We start from the raw sequence: 22421 nt of genomic DNA on the forward strand, positions 1-22421 counted from the left end.
TCACAGATTTCTCAGTCTTTGAAGAATATTTAAAAGCCCGACATTTCTACTTTCCATAAATTCAGTTTTAGGAATACAGACGTTTTAAAAGCTTCAAGGATCTTGATCTTTTTATCCAATTAATGATGTTTCAAGTTGTTTGTGGTTTACTGGATAAGGATTAAGGATAAAGAGTTTTAAAAATGTTTGTACTCGCAATTTATACACAATAAAATATTTTAGAGCATGATATAACTACATATAAAATATAAAAATGTCTACGGAGTTTAAGGGTTTTATTAATTAATTTATTTTCCAGCTTTAGAAATCACACTTTTAAAATAAGGTTTTTTGTATATCCCAGTTTTACAGGGGGTGAATTGAAAATAAAAAAGTCTTGAATTTGTTTGAACATATTTAATGCTTGTTTTGCCTTATTTTAATTTTAGAAGTTTTAGAAGTTGGATGTGGCCCTCTGGTTAAGATCCACATAAATAGGATAAACTAGTGTAAAATTGTGCAAAATAAAAAGATGTTTTCATAATTTTAAGCCTGTTTAAACCAAGTTTGATGGTGAAGCGTTTCATTTTCACCAAACGGAAGCGCAAAACAATTGTATTAGCATATTAATTAAGATCAAGAAAACATTTTAACAGGGGCTAAACAAATGTTGGGATGTTTGATCAGTTATTTTAATGAAATTTACATTTATTTACATCAAATTTGTGATTAAGTCACCTTGTTCATTTATGTTCAGCGAATGCGTTCGGAGGCAGAAAACCAGCGGCCCGTGTTTGATGACATGGAGAGCGAGCTGGCCAAGGCCACGGCGGTCAGCCAGCGCATGGTTCAGATTCACACCGAACGCGACGCTGAGCTTGATCACTACCGGCAGCTCCTGGGCAGCCTGCAGGACCGCTGGCGCGCCGTCTTCGCCCAGATCGACCTGCGTCAGCGCGAGCTGGAGCAGCTGGGCCGGCAGCTGGGCTACTACAGGGAGAGCTACGACTGGCTCATCCGCTGGATCGCAGACGCCAAACAGCGGCAGGAGAAGATTCAGGCCGTGCCTATAATCGACAGCAAGACGCTCAAAGAACAACTGGCACAGGAGAAGGTACTGAATGACACAAGCTTTCTCCATAGGGCACAACTCATGTGCATTAGTTCTCTGACATAAATTGCAATGAGATTCTTTTTGTTAACCTGTTGCAAAGGTATAATACGCTGACTTTTTCCACAGAAACTGCTTGAAGAGATTGAGAAAAACAAAGAGAAAGTTGATGAGTGCCAGAAATATGCCAAAGCTTACATCGATACCATTAAGGTAAAAGAGAGTTCTATAAAATAGAGTATGTACATTTAATTACTGACCTACAATTTGTGGTTGAAATGCTATAATCTTGATTTTTTTTTTCTAGGACTACGAACTTCAGTTGGTTGCCTACAAAGCTCAGGTTGAACCTTTGACCTCTCCTTTGAAGAAAACCAAGATGGAGTCTGCCTCTGATAACATCATTCAGGAGGTTAGAAAGATCTCAGATCATTCACATTTATACATTTGCATTATTTGATTGCTGCATAGGTTACTGTGGTATTTATAATTTTCAAAGTGCAATTACATCATATCCTACTCACTGATATCATTTGAATGATGATTTCTCAAAATGTCTTTTTCATCATAGTATGTGACTCTGAGAACCCGCTATAGTGAACTGATGACGTTGACCAGTCAGTACATCAAGTTCATCACAGACACGCAGCGGCGCATCGAGGAAGAGGAGGTGCGTGACATCAGGGGACCCTATTCATACCAGACTAACCTAACACTCTAACCTTAACCAATCCAACCAATCCAACCAATCACTCATCAGAAAAACACACCATCTAGGTATACTTAATGTATGGTTGACTCGACATGTCATTTTGGACACAAATAAAACTATTTTCAGTAGTATTTTACTGCAGGTGTTTCAGAAATATGTGACAGGTACGATAATTTTGCCTGTCCTAATTATGTCTTGCTTAAAATATTAAGCCTTAATAATCACATTACCTGTTAAGGGCAAATTAATTTGTCTTCATATTTTTACACAAAAAAGAATTTACAGATACATTTTATTTTATTTTATTTCTTTAAAAACATACAAGCAGCCGATTAGGTATTTTGACATATTTAAAAAATATAGTAAGTATTATATTTGTACATCATCTAGTGTTTGATAGACACTAGAGAAACCAAGGCCGACTTTTGCTGTATACTTTTCTCAATTCTCACTACTGTATGTCTTTCAAACCCTAACCTTTGATTTCTTTGCTTCTCTTAACTGCTTGCCAGTGCTTTGTCTTGATGATTGCTTGATCTTTTTTGGGCTCTAAAGAGGTAAACCTTTTCATTACGCTCTAGTAATTTCATACCCATATTCCAGCATCCCTCTTCATGAATATTCTGCATTTTCATCCATCAAGCTTTTATGATTTCTCTTTCTAGTTAAATGTTATGGTACTTTTGTTCATTGTAGTCTTCTGATCCTCATTACCCATGTGGTAGATCATGTAAGTAATTAACTTGGTCTCCACACTGCCTAACTCAAAATACATAACTTAAATACAACTAAGTCATCATTTTAATATATTTATGTTGTTGAGAATAATCACTGAAAACTTTATATTATTATTTACATTTCCAATATAATATACATGGTATAGGTGTAAATAATCTAATTTGAGAATCAGATTCCTACTGCCCTTATTTATTTATTTATTTATTTATTTATTTATTTATTTATTTTATTTTCAAGCTAGCCTTCCCTATTTATCTGTGGATAAGGAATTGCTTGTCTGCCTGAATCATTGCTTTTAACGACTTTTTTCTCACTTTCCATTGCTAACTTGAGTACTTGCTTGCATTGTTTGTATTTAGTTTGTTCTGTTCTTCTCACCATTTTTCAGGCCACCAAATAAAAATATCTAGAAAGGCAGGATTTTATTTAACAAACTTGAAGTTTGTATTAATCGTGTGCTTAGTTTTCATCCAGTCATCTAGTTTATAGATTGCATTCTATATTTTTCTGCAGACTTTTTTTTATTCACTTTGTTTAACTGGAATGCAGTAAATGGTTTTCAGAGTGCTACCATTTCTCCTTCGCATGTTGTGAGAGTGTAGTGTTTTAAAGCAATGTCTTGTGTCTCCATACATTAATTATATCATCTTACCATAATCGAAATGATTGCATATGACATTTGAATGTTAATTTACCTTAACCCTGTTTGTCATGATTGCATCTAAACCTGTCTTTCTTTGAGCTGAATAATCACCTTAAATAATCACGCTTAAAGAATTAGTTCACTGAAAAATGTAAACTTCTGTCAACATTTGCTCATCCTCAAGTTATTCCAAACTCCGAATGTCTTTCTTGCTTCTATGGAACACAAAAGAGAAACATAATAATGAATAGGATCTGAAGCTTTCAACACGATAACAGTCATCCATAAAATTTGTGTGCTGTCTTTGTAGATTTCTGAATTTTTCAGTATAGAATATACTGAAGAGCAGAATATACTAGTGCGCATATTTTCAGTGAATAGCAACTTGCTGATTCCTCAAACAAAGCTATCACTATTGTATTTTGAAGTTTAACATCTACTGTTATCATTTAATTTAACTTATGTTAAAATGAGTGACCGAGATACATACATGCTAGTGCTGGGTGATATACCGGTTAAAGCAGTAAACCGGTTTGAATCACGCAAACGGTATAAATTTTTTAAAAAAGATGGCATACCGGTACAAGTGGCTAACCAACGTAGACAGCATTGTGAATTGAGAGGAGATCGCTGTTAACTGCATTCACTTCTGACTAATAGTTAGAGAACTATTAATAGCGCACAACTAATGGTTTAACTAGGCAAATAAACCAACTGCAAACGGCCGTAAACAGAAGCCAGAGACAGAGAAGACACAAAGAGAAAAATACTGTAGCAGGCAGAGCAAGATCACTGTTCACAATGCGCAAAATAATACAAAAATAAAGAAAAAAAAAATAATATATATATATTGTATTGGTATATAGCCTATATATATACATATATATATATATATATATATATATACAGATCCTATATATAAATCTCCTTTTGTGTTCTATGGAAGAAAGTAAAAATATAATATCATTGAAAGTCAAAGTTTTTCCAAAGTTTTGGAATGACAGAGTGAACAAATAACAGAATTTTCATTTTGGGTAAACTACTCCTTTAACAGCCCCGTCATGCTTATTCTTAATCATGATTTTCTTTACGATTTACTTCCACTAATACAGAAAGCTGCTGAGAAACTTAAAGCAGAAGAGAGGAAAAAAATGGCTGAGATGCAGGCAGAGTTAGAGAAACAGAAGCAGCTAGCTGAAGCTCATGCCAAGGCCATTGCCAAAGCGGAGAAAGAGGCGCAGGAGCTCAAGCTCATGATGCAAGAGGAGGTTAGCAGACGAGAGATTGTTGCTGTGGATGCTGAAAGGCAAAAGCAGAACATCCAGCTGGAGCTGCACGAGCTCAAAAACCTCTCTGAACAGCAGATCAAATCAAAGAGCCAACAAGTGGAGGAGGCTCTGCTAAGCCGATCCAAAATAGAGGAAGAGATTCGCATCATAAGAATTCAACTGGAAACTACAGTAAAGCAAAAGTCCACTGCAGAGGACGAGCTGAGACAGCTTAGAGACAAGGCTGCAGAGGCAGAGAGACTTCGCAAAGCTGCCCAGGAAGAGGCTGAGAAACTTCGCAGACAGGTTAACGAGGAGACCCAGAAGAAGCGAATGGCGGAGGAAGAGTTAAAGCTGAAGTCCGAAGCAGAAAAAGAAGCTGCCAGGCAGAAGCAGAAAGCCCTGGATGACCTTGCGAAGCTCAAGATGCAGGCAGAGGAGGCAGAAAGACACATGAAGCAGGCTGAGTTTGAGAAAGACAGACAAATTAAGCTCGCTCAAGACGCAGCTCAGAAAAGTGCCGCTGCTGAGCTGCAGAGCAAGCGCATGTCCTTCGTGGAGAAGACATCCAAACTTGAGGAGTCGCTCCGAGAGAAGCACGGGACCGTCGTGCAACTGCAGGAGGAGGCAGAACGCCTCAAGAAGCAACAGGAAGAGGCAGACAAAGCAAGGGAGGAGGCTGAGAAAGAGCTTGAAAAGTGGAGGCAAAAAGCCAACGAAGCCCTTCGTCTAAGGCTCCAGGCCGAAGAAGAAGCCCACAAAAAGACTCTTGCACAGGAAGAGGCTGAAAAACAGAAAGATGATGCTGAGCGTGAGGCCAAGAAGCGGGCAAAAGCCGAAGAATCTGCCCTGAAACAGAAAGACATGGCCGAGCAAGAGCTGGAGCGGCAGAGGAAGCTAGCAGAGAGCACAGCACAACAGAAGCTTTCCGCAGAGCAGGAGCTGATCCGCTTGAGGGCTGATTTTGATCATGCCGAGCAACAGAGATCACTGCTTGACGACGAACTTTACCGTCTTAAGAATGAGGTTAGTGCTGCAGAGCAGCAGCGGAAGCAGCTTGAAGATGAACTTTCCAGAGTTAGAAGTGAAATGGACATACTTTTGCAGCTGAAGTCTAAAGCTGAAAAGGACAGCATGTCCACCACCGAAAAGAGTAAACAACTCTTGGAAGCTGAAGCTGCTAAACTGAGGGATCTTGCAGACGAAGCGGCCAAGCTCCGTGCCATTGCTGAAGAGGCAAAGAGACAGAGACAGGTGGCTGAAGAAGAAGCTGCGAGACAGAGAGCAGAAGCTGAGAGAATTCTCAAAGAGAAACTTGCTGCCATTAATGAGGCCACTCGCTTGAAAACTGAAGCAGAGATAGCTCTAAAAGAAAAAGAGGCCGAAAATGAACGCCTGAGAAGGAAAGCTGACGATGAGGCCTACCAGAGAAAAGCTCTTGAAGATCAGGCAAGCCAGCACAAGCAAGACATTGATCAGAAGATCGAACAGCTCAAGAAGTCCTCTGAAATGGAATTGGACAGACAGAAATCAATTGTGGATGAAACTCTTAAACAGAAGAGAATAGTTGAAGAGGAGATTCGAATCTTGAAAGTTAACTTTGAGAAGGCTTCATCTGGCAAGCTTGATTTGGAGCTTGAACTGAATAAGCTGAAGAATATTGCAGAGGAAACGCAACAAAGCAAACTGCGAGCTGAGGAGGAGGCAGAGAAGCTACGCAAGCTTGCCCTTGAGGAAGAAAACAGAAGAAGGGAGGCTGAAGAAAAACTGAAAAAGATTACCGCCGCAGAGCAGGAGGCAGCTCGACAACGCCAGGCTGCCCAAGATGAAGTGGAGCGTCTCAAAAAGAAAGCTGATGAGGCCAGAAAGCAAAAAGAAGATGCTGATAAGGAAGCTGAGAGGCAAATACTTGCTGCCCAAGAGGCCGCAGAGAAAGCAGTTACAGCTGAACAGCAAGTCCAAAGTGTTCTTGTTCAGCAGAAAGAGGACAGCCTGGTACAGAAAAGACTCAAGGAGGAGTTTGAGAAAGCCAAAAGGCTTGCCCAAGAAGCAGAAAAGGCCAAAGAAAAGGCAGAGAGAGAGGCTGCCCTCCTCCGCCAACAAGCAGAAGATGCAGAGCGTCAGCGTCAGGCTGCCGAGGTTGAGGCAGCCAATCAGGCCAAAGCCCAAGAAGCCGCTGAGAGGCTCAGAAAAGATGCAGAGCTAGAAGCAGAAAAGCGAGCCCAGGCAGAGGCCGCGGCACTGAGACAAAAACAACTAGCTGATGAGGAGATGGCTAGGCACAAGACACTTGCAGAGCAGACACTTAAGCAGAAATCTCAAGTTGAGCAAGAGCTTGCTAAGGTGAAACTGCGCTTGGATGAGACTGACAAACAGAAGACTCTCCTGGATGACGAGCTTCATCGCCTGAAGGACGAGGTCAGTGATGCCGTTAAACAGAAAGCCCAGGTTGAGGACGAACTGTTTAAGGTCAAGATTCAAATGGAGGAGCTCATCAAACTCAAGCTCCGAATTGAAGAGGAGAACCAACGTCTCATTCAGAAGGACAAAGATAATACTCAGAAATTCTTGGCCGAGGAGGCTGAGAACATGAAAAAACTTGCTGAGGACGCTGCCAGGCTCAGCATCGAGGCCCAGGAGGCTGCTCGCATGAGACATATTGCAGAATCTGACCTTGCCGAGCAAAGACTGCTTGCTGAAAAGATGCTTAAAGAAAAGATGCAAGCCATTCAGGAGGCCTCTAAACTTAGAGCAGAGGCGGAAATGCTACACAGACAGAAAGACCTTGCTCAAGAGCAAGCTCAAAGGCTGCTTGAAGACAAACAACTGATGCAGCAACGGCTTGCGGAGGAAACTGAGGGCTTCCAAAAATCGTTGGAGGCTGAGCGCAGAAGACAGTTGGAGATAACAACTGAGGCAGAGAAACTTAGACTTCAGGTGTCCCAGCTCAGTGATGCCCAGTCTAGAGCTGAGGAGCAAGCCAAGAAATTCAAGAAGCAGGCAGATGACATTAGTGCCCGACTTCATGAGACCGAGCTTGCCACCAAAGAGAGAATGACAGTTGTTGAAAAATTGGAAATTCAGAGATTGAGCAGTAGCAAAGAAGCAGATGACTTGCGCAAAGCCATTGCTGATCTCGAGAAAGAGAAGGCAAAATTGAAAAAGAGGCTGAAGAGTTACAGAAAAAGTCCAAAGAGGTATTGTGTACAAAATGGCATAAATTGCTGCTTATGTCATTGTTAACCCTCGCTCCAAAAAACTAACCTTGCTTTCAGTTTCTTTATGTTACAAATGTTCCAATCTTTAATTAAATTCCCTAATGATTTCTCATTAATCTTAAAATTACATTGCTGAAAATTGTTTGTCTGAATGGTTTTTTTTTTAGCATTGTTTTAACTTTGTTCATTTTTTCTTCTTTTACAGATGGCGAATGCTCAGCAAGAGCAAATTAAACAGGAAAAAACAATTCTCCAGCAGACATTTATGTCAGAAAAGGAGATGTTGTTGAAGAAGGAAAAACAAATTGAGGATGAAAAGAAGAGGCTAGAGAGCCAATTTGAAGAAGAGGTCAGAAAGTCAAAAGCCCTTAAAGATGAGCAGGAACGCCAAAGAAAACAAATGGAGGATGAAAAGATGAAACTGAAGGCCACTATGGATGCTGCTCTGATAAAACAGAAAGAGGCTGAACAAGAGATGCTCAACAAGCAGAGAGAAATGCAAGAACTTGAGAGGAAAAGGCTTGAACAAGAAAGAATTCTTGCTGATGAAAACCAGAAACTGCGTGAGAAACTTCAGGAGCTTGAGGTTGCTCAAAAAATCACCCAGGAGATTCACATCCAGACAGAATGCAAAAAAGTCCTCAATGGTCAAAGTATTTCTGAAGAAGTTGACAGTTTCTCTCCATTATCCTTCGATGGCATTCGTGAGAAGGTGCCTGCAAGTCGACTTTACGAAGTAGGACTTTTAAGCAAAATGGATTATGATAAGCTCCAGAGTGGTGATACCACAATTGAAGAACTCAGCAAGTCAGACAAACTTAAAACAGTTCTTAAGGGCAAGAACTGCATTGGTGGCCTGCTTGTTCATCCGAATCAAAAAATGCCCATCTATCAAGCCGTCAAGGAGAAGAAGATTGCTCCTGGGACAGGGCTAGTGCTGCTGGAGGCACAGGCTGCTTCTGGTTACATCATAGACCCGGTTAAAAACAAGAAACTCTCTGTCAATGAGGCAGTTAAAGAGGGTCTAATTGGACCTGAACTTCACAACAAGATGCTGTCTGCAGAGAGAGCTGTTACTGGCTACAAGGATCCATACACAGAGGCAAAGATCTCCCTCTTTGAAGCTATGAAGAAGGGTCTCATTGGGGAGGATCATGCCATCAGGTTGCTCGAGGCTCAGATAGCAACAGGTGGTATCATTGATCCGGTCAACAGTCATCGCGTACCGAATGAAGTAGCCTATAAGCAGGGCCAGTTCGATGCAGCCACCAATAAAGCCCTACAAAATCCAACAGATGATGTCAAGGGATTCTATGATCCAAACACCCAAGAAAATCTGATGTACCAACAACTAATAGAAAGGTGTGTCACTGATCCAGGAACAGGACTTCTACTTTTGCCCATTTCTGAGGAGGCTGCTCAAAATGCCAGGATATTCACAGATGAGGAAACAAGAGATGTGTTTGACAAAACAACTGTGTCTGTGCCGTTTGGCCGCTTTAAAGGAAAGACTGTGACCATCTGGGAGATTATAAACTCTGAGTACTTCAGCGATGATCAGAGAAAAGACCTTATCCGCCAGTACAAAACGGGAAAAATTACAGTTGAAAAGATCATCAAAATCGTTCTATCTGTGGCAGAGGAAAAAGAGAAGAAGAATGAGCTTGCCTTTGATGGCCTGAGAGCACCTGTACCTGCTGCAAAACTTCTTGAATCAAAAGTTATTGACAAAGACCTCTATAACAAGTTGCAGAAAGGACAACTGCTGGTAAAAGACGTGTCTGAGATGGAGCATGTGCGCAATGCCTTGAAAGGCACCAACTGCATTGCGGGAGTACTTATTGACTCAACCAAACAAACAATGTCCTTTTATGATGCTATGAAAAGAGACATGATGAGACCTGGGCCTGCCCTTCATCTCTTGGAAGCACAAGCTGCCACAGGATATGTCGTAGATCCTGTTAAAAACCAGAAACTCACAGTAGATGAGGCTGTCAAAGCAGGTGTTGTCGGTCCAGAACTTCATGAGAAACTACTGTCTGCAGAGAGAGCTGTCACAGGCTATAAAGATCCTTACACTGGAAAAACTGTTTCTCTGTTTGAGGCTATGAAGAAAGATCTGATCATGAAGGACCAAGGAATTCGTCTGCTTGATGCACAACTAGCAACCGGAGGCATCATTGATCCTGTTCAAAGTCACCGTATTCCACATGACATTGCCTGCATGAAGGGCTGCTTTGATGATGCAACCCGCAAGTTTTTGAGCAGCCCAACTGATGAAGTTAAGGGATACTTTGACCCAAACACTCAGGAATATATCACATATCCACAGCTTTACAAACGATGTGTCACTGACAAAAAGACTGGCCTTCAGCTTCTGCCACTGTCTGAACAAGCCATCAATGCCAAAGAGGAGATGAAGTACACTGATGCCCAGACCAAAGACGCAATGACTCAGGCAACTGTTGAAGTTCAGAGTGGACCTTTCAAAGGGAGAAAACTTACCTTATGGGAGCTCATTCACTCTGACTATCTCACTGAAGAGCAAAGGCTTGACTTAATAAAGCAATACAGATCTGGGAAAATTTCAATTGAGAAGATTATAAAGATTGTAATGGAAATTGTCACTAAGAAAGATGCCAAGAAACAAGAAGAGGGCTGCTTTAAGGGACTTAGGGCACCAGTTCCGCCTAAGTCATTATTTGACTCCAAAATCATTGACAGGTCTACCTATGATTTGCTGGAACAAAGTAAACAGACACCAAAAGAGGTCAGCAAAAACACTTCAGTCAACAAGTATCTCCAAGGCTCTGAGAGCATTGGTGGAGTTTACCTTGAGCCTACAAAAGAGAAAGTCAGTATCTACCAGGCAATGAAAAAGAAATTCCTTAGACAGAACACAGGTATCGCCCTTCTTGAAGCTCAAGCTGCCACAGGATTCATTGTGGATCCATCAAGAAATGAATGTCTCACTGTGGATGATGCTGTTAAAGCAGGTCTTGTTGGTCCAGAGCTTCATGAAAAACTTCTCTCTGCTGAAAAAGCTGTCACTGGATATAAAGACCCATTCACAGGCAATAAGATCTCACTATATCAAGCCATGGAGAAAGACCTTATCCCCAAAGAACATGCCATGCCACTCTTGGACGCGCAACTGGCATCTGGTGGAATTATTGATCCAGTGAACAGTCATCGCATTCCTTTCGAGACTGCAATCCAGCGTGGATATGTTACCAAACAGTTAGCCAGCAGCATTGCTGAAAGCAAGTGTTTCTCAGACCCTGCATCTGATGAGAACATATCATACAAACAGTTGAAAGACAAGTGCATGACAGATCCTGATACAGGCTTACATTTACTAAAGCTCTCCAAACCACAGGCCCCAACTGTTGTGGAGAAGACATACCTTTACAGTGAAGAACAAACCCAGAGTGATCTATCCAATACCCAGATTGATCTACCCATTGAAGGTCAGGGCTCTATGTCTCTCTGGGATGTCATGAATTCAAATCTCATACCCGAAGATCAGAGGGCTCGGCTTCTAGAAGAATATCGCTCTGGCAATTTAACAAAGGAACGAATGATAATCATTGTAATTGAGATTCTGGAGCAGAGGGAAATCATCAGAGGTGGAAACGGCCAGACTGGCAGCTCAAGAAGACGCCAAATCACTATTGAAGATCTCTACAATGCCCGCATCATTGACCTTGAGACGTACAACCAGCTGAAGAAAGAGAACAAGACTATGCGTGATGTTATGGAGATGCAAAGTGTTAGGCAGTATTTGTTTGGAACTGGCAGTGTTGCTGGTGTGGTGACTGATTCAAATTCCAAGATGAGCATTTATCAAGCAATGAAGAGAGAAATCATTCAGGCAGACATTGCAATTGCCCTCTTGGAGGCTCAAGCGGCCACTGGATTCATTGTTGATCCTGTCAGGAATGAAATGCTCACTGTAGATGAAGCGGTGCGCAAAGGCGTGGTGGGCCCAGAACTTCATGATAAGCTCCTGTCTGCAGAGAGAGCAGTCACTGGCTATAAGGATCCATACAGTGGAAAGGTCATCTCCCTCTTCCAAGCTATGAAAAAGGACCTTGTCCCAGAGGACTATGCCCTAAGGCTTCTTGAAGCTCAAACAGCAACAGGTGGCATCATTGATCCAGAATATAACTTCCACTTGCCAACAGAGATTGCCACCCAACGTGGCTATATTAACAAAGAGACAAATGAAAAGCTCTCCGATGAGGTTAAAGGATTCATTGACCCATTAACTAATGAAAAAGTGTCATATTCTCAGCTTCTCAAAAGATGCAAGGTTGACAAAGATGGGCAATATCTGTTGTCTCTAGGAGACAAAAGACTACTCTTCAAAGGTCTCAGAAAAGAAATAACAATAGAAGAGTTATTACGCTCAAAAATCATCGATGAACAAACAGTCAGCAAACTTAATGAGGGACTGCTAACAGTGGACGAGGTGAGCAGTAGCTTGCGGAAATATCTTGAGGGCTCAAGCTGCATTGCTGGCGTGTTTGTGGAGTCTACTAAAGACCGTCTATCTATCTACCAAGCCATGAAAAAGAATATGATCAGACCAGGCACTGCTTTCGAGTTGCTGGAAGCTCAAGCTGCCACAGGTTATATCATTGACCCTATCAAGAACCTCAAATTAACTGTAAATGAAGCAGTCAAGATGGGAATCGTCGGCCCAGAGTTCAAAGACAAGCTCCTTTCTGCTGAGAGGGCTGTGACTGGCTATAGAGATCCTTACACAGGCAAAACGATTTCACTGTTCCAGGCTATGAAAAAAGGCCTGATTTTGAGAGACCATGGAATTCGTCTTCTTGAGGCCCAGATTGCTACTGGAGGAATCATTGACCCAGAGCAGAGTCACCGGCTGCCAGTCGAAGTGGCCTACAACCGAGGCTTTTTCGATGAGGAGATGAATGAGATCCTCAGTGACCCATCGGATGACACCAAGGGCTTCTTTGACCCAAACACAGAAGAGAATCTTACCTACCTGCAACTGATGGAAAGGTGTATTATCGACCCAGACACAGGACTTGTGCTCTTGCTTCTCAGAGAAAAGAAACGCGAGAGAAAGACCTCTTCCAAATCTTCTGTTCGCAAACGCAGAGTTGTCATCGTTGATCCTGACTCTGGCAAAGAGATGTCTGTGTATGAAGCCTACCGCAAAGGACTAATTGACCATCAGACTTACATTGAACTTTCAGAGCAAGAGTGTGAATGGGAAGAAATCACAATGACATCATCAGAAGGGGTAGAAAAGTCTATTCTCATTGACCGAAGATCAGGTCGACAGTATGATGTTGACGATGCTATTACAAGAGGCCTTATTGACCAGAGTTCAATTGAGCAGTACCGCTCTGGCACCCTTTCTATCACTGAATTTGCTGACATGTTATCTGGAAACATCGGTGGCTTCCGCTCCCGATCCTCTTCCTTTGGCTCCACCTCCTCTTATCCAATGAGCCCCGTACCTTCCATCAAAACTCCTGCAACTGTATGGAACGATCCAACTGAGGAGACCGGTCCTGTGGCTGGAATCCTTGATACAGATAGCCTAGAAAAAGTTTCCGTCACTGAAGCCATGCGGAGGAACTTAGTGGATTCTATAACTGGCCAGAGACTGTTGGAGGCGCAGGCTTGCACCGGTGGCATAATAGACCCATCTACTGGAGAGAAGTTCTCAGTTGCCGAAGCAACACAGAAGGGTCTTATTGATAAGATAATGGTTGACAGACTCAACTTAGCCCAGAAAGCTTTCCATGGATTTGAGGATCCTCGCACTAAAGCCAAAATGTCTGCTGCTCAGGCTCTCAAGAAAGGCTGGCTTTATTATGAGGCAGGGCAGCGTTTCCTGGAGGTGCAGTATCTCACCGGTGGCCTTATTGAGCCAGAGACTGAGGGAAGAATCTCCGTAGAGGAGGCAATCAGGAAAGGTGCTATTGATGGTCGTACAGCGCAAAAGCTCAGAGATGTGAGCGCTTACACAAAATATCTTACGTGTCCAAAAACCAAACTGAAGATCTCCTACAAAGATGCCATGGACAGAAGCATGGTTGAAGAGGATTCTGGCCTTAGGCTTCTGGAAGCTTCATCAGTATCCAGTAAAGGTCTCTACAGTCCCTACAATGTCAGTGGTGCTGCATCTGCTTCTGGTTCTAGGTCTGGATCCAGGACAGGCTCTAGGTCAGGCTCGAGAAGAGGCAGCTTTGATGCTACTGGCTCTGGATTCAGCATGAACTTCTCATCGTCATCATATACTTCCTCTAGTTACACCCGCAGATTTTAAAGCTGGACCTCACGACAAACCTACCACATGGTCCTGCAGCTTTCATATCAGTGCTGACTCTATACACTACAGTTACATAATACACAGAAATTAATTAGAGAAAATCACTTTATTCTGCTTTGCATGCGTTTGGTATAGGAAAGTGCATTCCAAAAACTACCAGTATCTCGTTGTCTGGCGACAGTTAAGTTCCCATTTTATTTTGGATGCTTTAGAACTATTAGCTTTAATCATAGCTCAAGCTGTCTAATTTTAGGTTTATTTCAGTTCAGACAAATATTGCATATTTTGAAAGTGATATTTTTCTTTTCTTATTTTATACTTCAGTACAGCATCTAAATTCAGCAAATGCAGCAAATACATTTTTGGAGATTTTTTTTTTTCTGATTAGACTGTATTTAATATTACTTATTTTTGCATTTCTACATGTTATTTTAGGACATTCTTTTTATATTTTGGTCTATTTCAGGACAATGTGCCAGAAAATATACCAAGTTTGACAAAAAAGACATTAGATTAACAAAGAGTGTGGTTATTTTCACATATTTGTATAGATTTGATAAATAGATATATTAGACGATGCTAGCCATCACATCAAATAAAAGTTGCAGCTGGTTTCACAGAATGTAAAAAAACACTACACTTATACATAAACACTAAAGGAGCAAGCACTTTGTACAACAAGCCAATCTTAATCTCCCCTTATTATGAAAGTCCATTTTTCATTTACTGGATCCAGTCCCTCTCCAAAGTCATTTTCAAAACTCCTGACTACTTTATAAAGGAGTCCTTAAGGCCCAGATTACTCTCAGTCCTCCACTGATGTGATATCCAATGAAGATTTCAGATGACTCAGGTCTCTGATCCATTCCTCCTCACTCATAACATCTGGACAGATCTGGATGAAATGTAGTACATGTAAGTTGATCTAAATTTACACATATTGCCACTGTTTCCTAATGACCACACTGATTTTACTTTTCAAAATTCTCAACACCTATCTCTGTTCTACCACTGTGCTTTCAAAAACAGCTACTGTAGAAGTTTATGCAATCTTGAGCAGATTTTTTAATATATTGAATGGCATACTGTATGTCAAGGATTTTCTTGACAGCATTAAGCCATGTAAAAATTCCTGTCATTTATAGCTTGCGTTTTGTCATGTTTTTTGTGCCACAGAGATCACCAGGTACTAGATATGGAGGACTTGATGATGCCACACATTTGGTCTTGGATCTGGAGATAAATGATGCTCATCAGCAGCTCACATCCTTAGACATACAGGTATTTATTAAAAATTCACCCCCCTCTATGATTTTACATTGTATGTACCTATGTTTGATACCAAGTATATTTTTGCTTCCCTTCATTCACTGTTTTGTTGCCCTTTTATCATTTTGTTGCTTCATATTATATTTTTAATGTTGTTTTTAGAGCCTCACTGAGGGTTTCCTCCTCCCATTGCATCCACCATTTGCATGAAGACACTAGAGGCTAGGGCTACCTTGAAGTTTGCCTTGGATATCATATCAAGAACTGACACTTTAGTGGACTGCTCATGTTTTCATCAGCTGGGAGCTGGACTTTGGAGTTTACAAAAAATCATTCAAAACAACAAAAGAATTGGATCCATTAAATTGATCTTAATGTGGACTTTATTTGTAGAATCTCTGAGTTCTACTGCCTACACTGTTTTTAGCCCCAACATGAGTTTTTAAATAAAGCACTCAATGCATTAGATACGGTATGCAAACCCTTGTGTTGCATTACACATTTACGCAACACAAATAAATACAGATTACATCTTTGACTGAATGTATTTAGGCTCATTTAGTGTACGGCAATTAAATTTTTTAATTTTTACATTTCCTGTGCCAAAAAAAAACATGTTTTGGTCACTTGTTGCCTCCCATGTATTTCTTTGCTTGTTGCTGTTGTTGTTTTTTTTAATGAATTGTACTGTTGTGTCTTTTGAAAGTACTTGACTTTTTCTTTCTTTCTTTTTTTTCAGTGTTGTATATGTAAAATATTTTTTGCATGTTTTACTAACTTGCTATAAAGTGTTCTAAAAAGATGAAGAATAGATTTTTGAATTAATACCAATTTATGGAAGATTATATGAGATGTATGAAATACTAACTGGTGGATGAACTTTTTCCTTAAGAGATACTGGTAATAAAGAATGAGGTAATAACACTATACTCAAGTGTAAATAAATATATTTTGGAAAGATCAGTTCCAGACTTTTCAGAGTTTGTGTTTTATCTTTTATCTTGTGTTTAACCTAATTGATCATCCAAATCATTATGACATTCCAGTAATTAAAGAGTGAATCATACATGTTTTTTAGCAATCAAAGCAAGCAGTTAAAGAACAAAGAGGAGTGATCACCAGACTACTTAAACATACAGACAGGAAGTGTGACAGATTGTGGTGATGATTAGAGAAACAGTCAGTGTTCAGTAGATGTTGTCCTCTAGTGGTTGGGAAGTTAAATGACAGGCTCAGATGACATTATGTTAAATCTGTAGGCTGAAAGAGAGAACCCAGAGGGAGACACGTTTATGGATGGCCTGCCTTTGTGCCATCACACTGCCAACAGCCTCTCTGGTCCTCCTGCATTAACTGTGCCCATGCCGTGCCTTTCTCCGCATGATGGCGGCTCTACGGTATGTCTTCAGATAAGCAGATAGAAATACATTCCTTAAATAATCATTAAAAACAAATCTAATGGTACTAGGCTTGCTAATAAGCTAGCTGAAAATATTTAGTATGCAAATAATAGTGAATTGTGAATAAACCAAGAGGTATATGCTTGCTGTGGTGTAATAAGTGTGTGTTCGGTTGGTGTCCCTCTGTTTCAGGAAGCAGCTGCACAGAAAGGACGACAATATGGGTAAACTAAACATATAGTGTCCATTTCCCATTTTATATTTTAATTTAATAATAAACCCCATATATTTTTCAATTAAATTCCACTAATGTAATGCATTCAGGCTGCAGGTCATGTCTGAGCTGAAGTCTAATAGTGTTATATTATATTGTATTATATTACAGGAGATGGGGGAGGGGTGTTATGTTATGATGAATATATTCTACCTAAATATGTCATTTTTTTCTTTCAAATTCATCATCACAGTTATTTGTTATTTGATATAAGCCTTAGCCAATCATGGAGATTTCACGTAAACTACCTATATATTACTGACATGTTGAAAATGCAAGCTCTGCTGCTCCTGAGTATATTAACTTAGATAGTTTCATCCTGGATGCTCCAAACAGTATTTCTTCTTCTTTTCTTCTTCCAGCAGGACATATCACATCTGCTGTTGTCCTCTAGCAGACAGATGAGATTTGATGAATTCATTTGTGTCCTGTCTGTGATTTATTAAATTAATAAAGCCCTGAGGCTGTGCTGAATATAGTCACTCCACTGTCTGTCATGTCTAACTACATTCATAATATAGCACAACCTTGTATACATTACTGCTTAGTTGTATATTCTATTCTATTCTATTCTATTCTATTCTATTCTATTCTATTCCATATGACACACTAAAGGGCCTGTTGTCAAAATGTTTTCTTTTGTAATAAGGAACAGAATAAGTACAAACAATACTCAGACAGCCAAAGACAGAAAAATATTCATAACACATGTGACCCTGGACCACAAAACCAGTCAAAAAAAGTCAGTTTATTTGAAATTGAGATTTATACATTATCTGAAAGCTTTCCATTGATGTATGGTTTGTCAGGATAGGATAATATTTGGCCGAGATACAACTAATTAAAAATCTGCGATCTGAGGGTGCAAAAATAAATAAAATAAAATAAAATATTGAGAAAATCCCCTTTAAAGTTGCCCAAATTAATTTCTTAGCAATTCATATTACTAATCAAAAATAAGTTTTGATATATTGACGGTAGTAAATTTACAAAAATATCTTAATATCTTAATGATTTTTGGCATAAATGAAAAATTGGTCATTTTGACCCATACAATGTATTTTTGGCTATTGCTACAAATATACCCGTGCTACTTAAGACTGGTTTTGTGGTCCAGGTCACATATAAAGACACAAGGGGAAAAAAAGAAGAAGAAAAAAGCATCTTTTGTACTATAGTGTCTTTAAAAACACTATAATGTCAGTTAGATGTTTGGACATGTCTACTCATAGTGTGTGATTATTTTCTACATTTAAGAGCAGTAGTAAAAGAATTGGAAGTATAATTCTAATGTAGTGAGCAAAACATGTGACTCCCGTGAAAATATTTTTGATATTCATTTTTGAGCTTCTTTTGAGCTGCTTCTTTGTGTAGACTCCAGCTCTGCTCACTCCACTTAGTGAAGTGTGAATGTGTTCTTGTGCTGTTGCTAGGATGGATTCAGACGAGTGGAATCAGTGGCAGAGTGAGTTCAGAGGGCAGATCAGGGCTCTGCGACACTGGCTGAAGACCATGGAGAAGAGACTCCCTCCACCGGATCCCGATGTGAGTCTCTCACATACATTCCAGCCCAAACATCTTGGGACACTTGTGAAACTGCTTCAATTTAGATATATATAATACAAATTTAATACAAAAATATACGAAATGCTTACTTGCAAGACCTGGTGATCATGTACTCCAGCGTGATTTGAGGATGTTACAGAACATCTTGTTCTCGAGTCACATGATCAATTACCTACATTTACTTAGTAACCTAGAAATGACAAAAATCTAAAATCATCTTATTCACAACATTTCATTATCTTGCCAAAAATCTAAAACTTTCTGATTATTTCCAGATTTAACCTCCTGAGCCCATGCATTCTCATATGAGGACGTTCTATTTTAGTGAATTTCTCGGAGACTGTACATGCCACAGTTTTTAAGTCTGGATGTCCTGTAAAAAGCACATTCAGGGCTTTTCAGAGATACTACATGTTTGGATGTTTCACCATGACCAGTCCATCTCCTTGGTCTTCAAAAACTTCTGATATTAATATATCAGTGACATGATAATATGATAATATTTTGTAATTATCATTTAAATCTCAGGAAAATGTTATGGGGTTTCAAATCAAAATACGACTTCTTGTTTTACGAAACAGAACACTGATTTCATACATGTCCTCATATGAGGACACTGGGACTGAAAGCATGTTTACAACACATTTTGGGAGACACAACAAATGAACGGGGAAAGAAATTATAGTTCAATATTCCTATGATATATTATATATTATTATGAAAATCTTGCCAATTATTACTCCCATTATTACACTTCTTTTCACATTAATATGAAAATTAGATGTAGTTTATAGATACATTGTATAAAATGAGAAAACCCGTTTATGGCCTTTTAACACACATTTTGCATAAAGGTAAAATGGTATATAAAATCATTCTGTTATAACATAGTTGAGACTCATCTTTATACAAAGTTTGGAAAAAAAAAATCTGAAAACTAAAAATGTATTGGTGATTAAAAAAAAAAAAAAAAACAGTTGTTTTGCCTATGCATGTTCATTCATGTCTCAGGAGGTTAAAAAGGATTTCACAGCAATGCATACTGAAAAAAAATGGAGAAAATTAAGGCTTGATATTATCTAATTTGATGATGCTGAGTCCAAAAAAAATCAGTAAAAATGTTCCATCACAGTGGAATTTCAATTTAGGTTCAATTTTAAGTGAAATTCAAATTAGGAATAAAATAGTGTCTTGAGATTCATTCATACATGTGAAAATAGGCTGAGAACTGAACAAAAGGTTGTAATCTGGCTCAGCAGTTGCAGTGGCAGTTTTCTGCTTATAAGTGATGATACAAGACTTGTTGACCTTACAAATGGCTGCTGAAAGCAAAAATGCTGTGTAATGCATCTTCTTTTGTGAAGAAGTGCAACATGCTCAAGCAAAAAAGACACTATTTTTGAAATCAGCGTCCCAGAATGAGTAAGAAACGAGTGTTGGATATTCTTCAGCAAATATGATGCAGGGTGGTGTTTTCTCTTTTAGACCTCTTCACACAAAACATACATTTCATGGCCATTATTTCATTCTCCTCTGTTACTCGTTATACAGCGGCTTTTTATTTGAATACTGAATAAGCTCAAGTTTCTTTTGTGCTGCTACTGAGACCGTCTTTGACCATCTCCACCCAGGGTTTTGATCCTTTTGTCTTGTGATGAAGTATAAGATCTCATTTCTGATGACATCATACTGTTAGGAGATTAAAATTAAGGTTTGGAGAAAAGTGGAGAGACTTTAATGTCATGCAGCTTATGTCTTCGGATTTAAGATTAAAACATACATCTATATGTTTGTGTTTTGTTTTCATTTGTCATTTAATTTTGTTTCACTTTAGGTGTATGAAATATTCTTATAACATGACCATCTGAAAAAAAACAAAACAAAACTCCTATCCTGAGCACATCCGGAATATGCAGGCCCCTTTGTTGAGTGGCAATTGTGTGGGCAAGGGGCCTTTTTTGATGAGAAAAGAGCTGATCAAAGGCAGTGATGTGAGGCTTGTAGCACACTGTCCCCATGGTGCTGGGCTAAGCATCCCTATCAAATATGCTCAAAGAATATGCTTGAGCTATAGCCATAAATCCCGAAGCCCTGGAGGGCCGTCCTGTGAGAGGAGGGAGAGAGAGAGAAAGAGCGAGAGAGGTGCAGCTCCTCAGAGGAGAGCTCTTTTGTGTTAAGGCTGGTTGAGGAGAGCGGGGTGCAGGTTTGTGTGGGGCCCTGCACACACATGAGAGAGCACTCTGAAAGCACATTAGACTCCGATGAGACGCTGACAGACCGAAGAAAAAACATAGTCTTACAGTGGACGTTCTCTTATCTGTCCACAATGGAAATGTTGTAACACTCCTCTCTCTGTTTTATCTCCTCACTGTCTCACTCACGTCAAGTGTAATTGAGCCGTCACTGCCAGTCTTCTTCATGGACTAGTTTTGTACTTACAGTCTACAAAGGAACATATGGAAGCTTATTTCCGCCAAGGAAAAGTTACAACTTTTCATCTCACCTCTGTGAGAAATAAATTCAGAATTATGAGATATAAAAAGAATTGTGAGATCTGAACTCACAACTGGAAGACAAAAAGTCAAGACAGTTTCTGCTAAAGAGTAGAAAAGTTAAAAAGGTAAACTTTTTCATCTCACAATTTTGACTATTTTTCTCATGATTCATAGCTTATATCTCAGAATTCTGAGAAATGCAGGAATAAACTCAGAATTGTGAGAAGAAAAAAAATTCAATCCTGTTTCTGCCAAGGAAAAAAAAAAATAAAAAGGGTAATTGCATTTTTTTTTTTTTTTTCATAATTTGGGCTATTTTTCTTGCAATTCTAAGTTTGCATCTCAGAATTCTGAATTGCAAAAAAAGTCAGAATTGCAGAAAATCATAATTTTGAGATAAGCTGCGATTTAATTTTAATTAGTTGCACTTTTTTTTATTCCATGATGAAAACATAAATATGGAATATTTGGAAGCTTGTTTCTATATATTAACGAAAAAGGTAAATGCGAATTTTTACCTCACAATTCAGACTTTTTTCTCAGAATGGTGATATAAACTCACAAATGTGAGTTATAAAGTCCAATTTTTAGGGGGGAAAAGACTGATATGTTCTCAGAATTGCAAGTTTATATCTCACAATTCTGACTTAATAATTCACTATTGTGAGTTTATATCATGTAAATCTGAGAAAAAGTTGAAAATTGTGAGTTTTTATCTTGCAGTTCTGACTTTAAAACTCGCAATTGCAAGTTTATATCACACAATTCTGACTTTCTAACTCGCCATTTTGAGTTTATATCATTATGAGTTTATGGAACTGGCCTTTCATTTGAAAACATGTTGTGAGATGTAAAAACTACATTTTGCATGTAAACTACAAGTCATGGAAATAATCATTTTGAGATAAGTCGCAATTACACTTTATTTTTATATATTTTTTTATACCATGATGAAAACATATGAAACATATGGAAGCCTGTTTCTGTCACAAAAAAATAATGTAATTATGACTTTTTATCACAATTCTGACTTTCTTTTTTTCTCAAATTGCAAGCTTTTTATCTTGCAATTCTTTTTCTCTGAAAATTGTGGTTATATTCCGCAGTTCTGACTTTATATCAAGCAATTCTGAGATATAAACCAGCAATTCTTAGAAAAAAATTCTGTATTTTTTTCTAAGAATTGGACTTATAACTTGCAATTATAAGTTTGTATCTCACAATTCTAAAAAAAATTCATAATTGTGAGATATAAAATTACATTTGTGAGTAAAAAAGTTGAAATTGTAAAATATTAACCAAAAATTAACATAGACAGATACAACAGATACAATGTTGCAATTACTGTACTTTTTTTTATTTTTTATTTTTTAATTCAGGGGCAGAAATGGGCTTCCCTAAAAATAACTTCTATAGGAACATGATCAACTGG

At 39.0% G+C, this 22421-nt stretch overlaps 2 protein-coding genes across 3 annotated transcripts in view; both read left to right on the top strand.

Annotated features, from left to right (window-relative positions):
* plecb (plectin b) overlaps positions 1-16217 on the top strand; it is a 73446-nt gene extending 57229 nt beyond the window's left edge. Inside the window, exons 29-35 of one of the 2 annotated variants that reach the window (XM_051131925.1) lie at positions 737-1093; positions 1220-1303; positions 1398-1502; positions 1662-1760; positions 7875-14900; positions 15162-15266; positions 15417-16217. In XM_051131925.1, coding sequence (XP_050987882.1) covers positions 737-1093; positions 1220-1303; positions 1398-1502; positions 1662-1760; positions 7875-13982 — 6753 coding nt within the window. In that variant the 3' untranslated portion in view covers positions 13983-14900; positions 15162-15266; positions 15417-16217. Of the gene's footprint in view, positions 1-736; positions 1094-1219; positions 1304-1397; positions 1503-1661; positions 1761-4295; positions 7649-7874; positions 14901-15161; positions 15267-15416 lie in introns of those variants that run through there. The other variant, XM_051131927.1, reaches the window with a different exon arrangement.
* The window catches only part of macf1b (microtubule actin crosslinking factor 1b), a 50476-nt gene continuing 43198 nt past the window's right edge, over positions 15144-22421 (top strand). The window contains exons 1-4 of the mRNA XM_051130400.1: positions 15144-15266; positions 16514-16651; positions 16847-16878; positions 18362-18473. Coding sequence (XP_050986357.1) covers positions 15144-15266; positions 16514-16651; positions 16847-16878; positions 18362-18473 — 405 coding nt within the window. The remainder of the gene's footprint in view (positions 15267-16513; positions 16652-16846; positions 16879-18361; positions 18474-22421) is intronic.

Source organism: Labeo rohita, chromosome 16, assembly GCF_022985175.1.
Source record: "Labeo rohita strain BAU-BD-2019 chromosome 16, IGBB_LRoh.1.0, whole genome shotgun sequence".
NCBI lineage: Eukaryota > Metazoa > Chordata > Actinopteri > Cypriniformes > Cyprinidae > Labeo > Labeo rohita.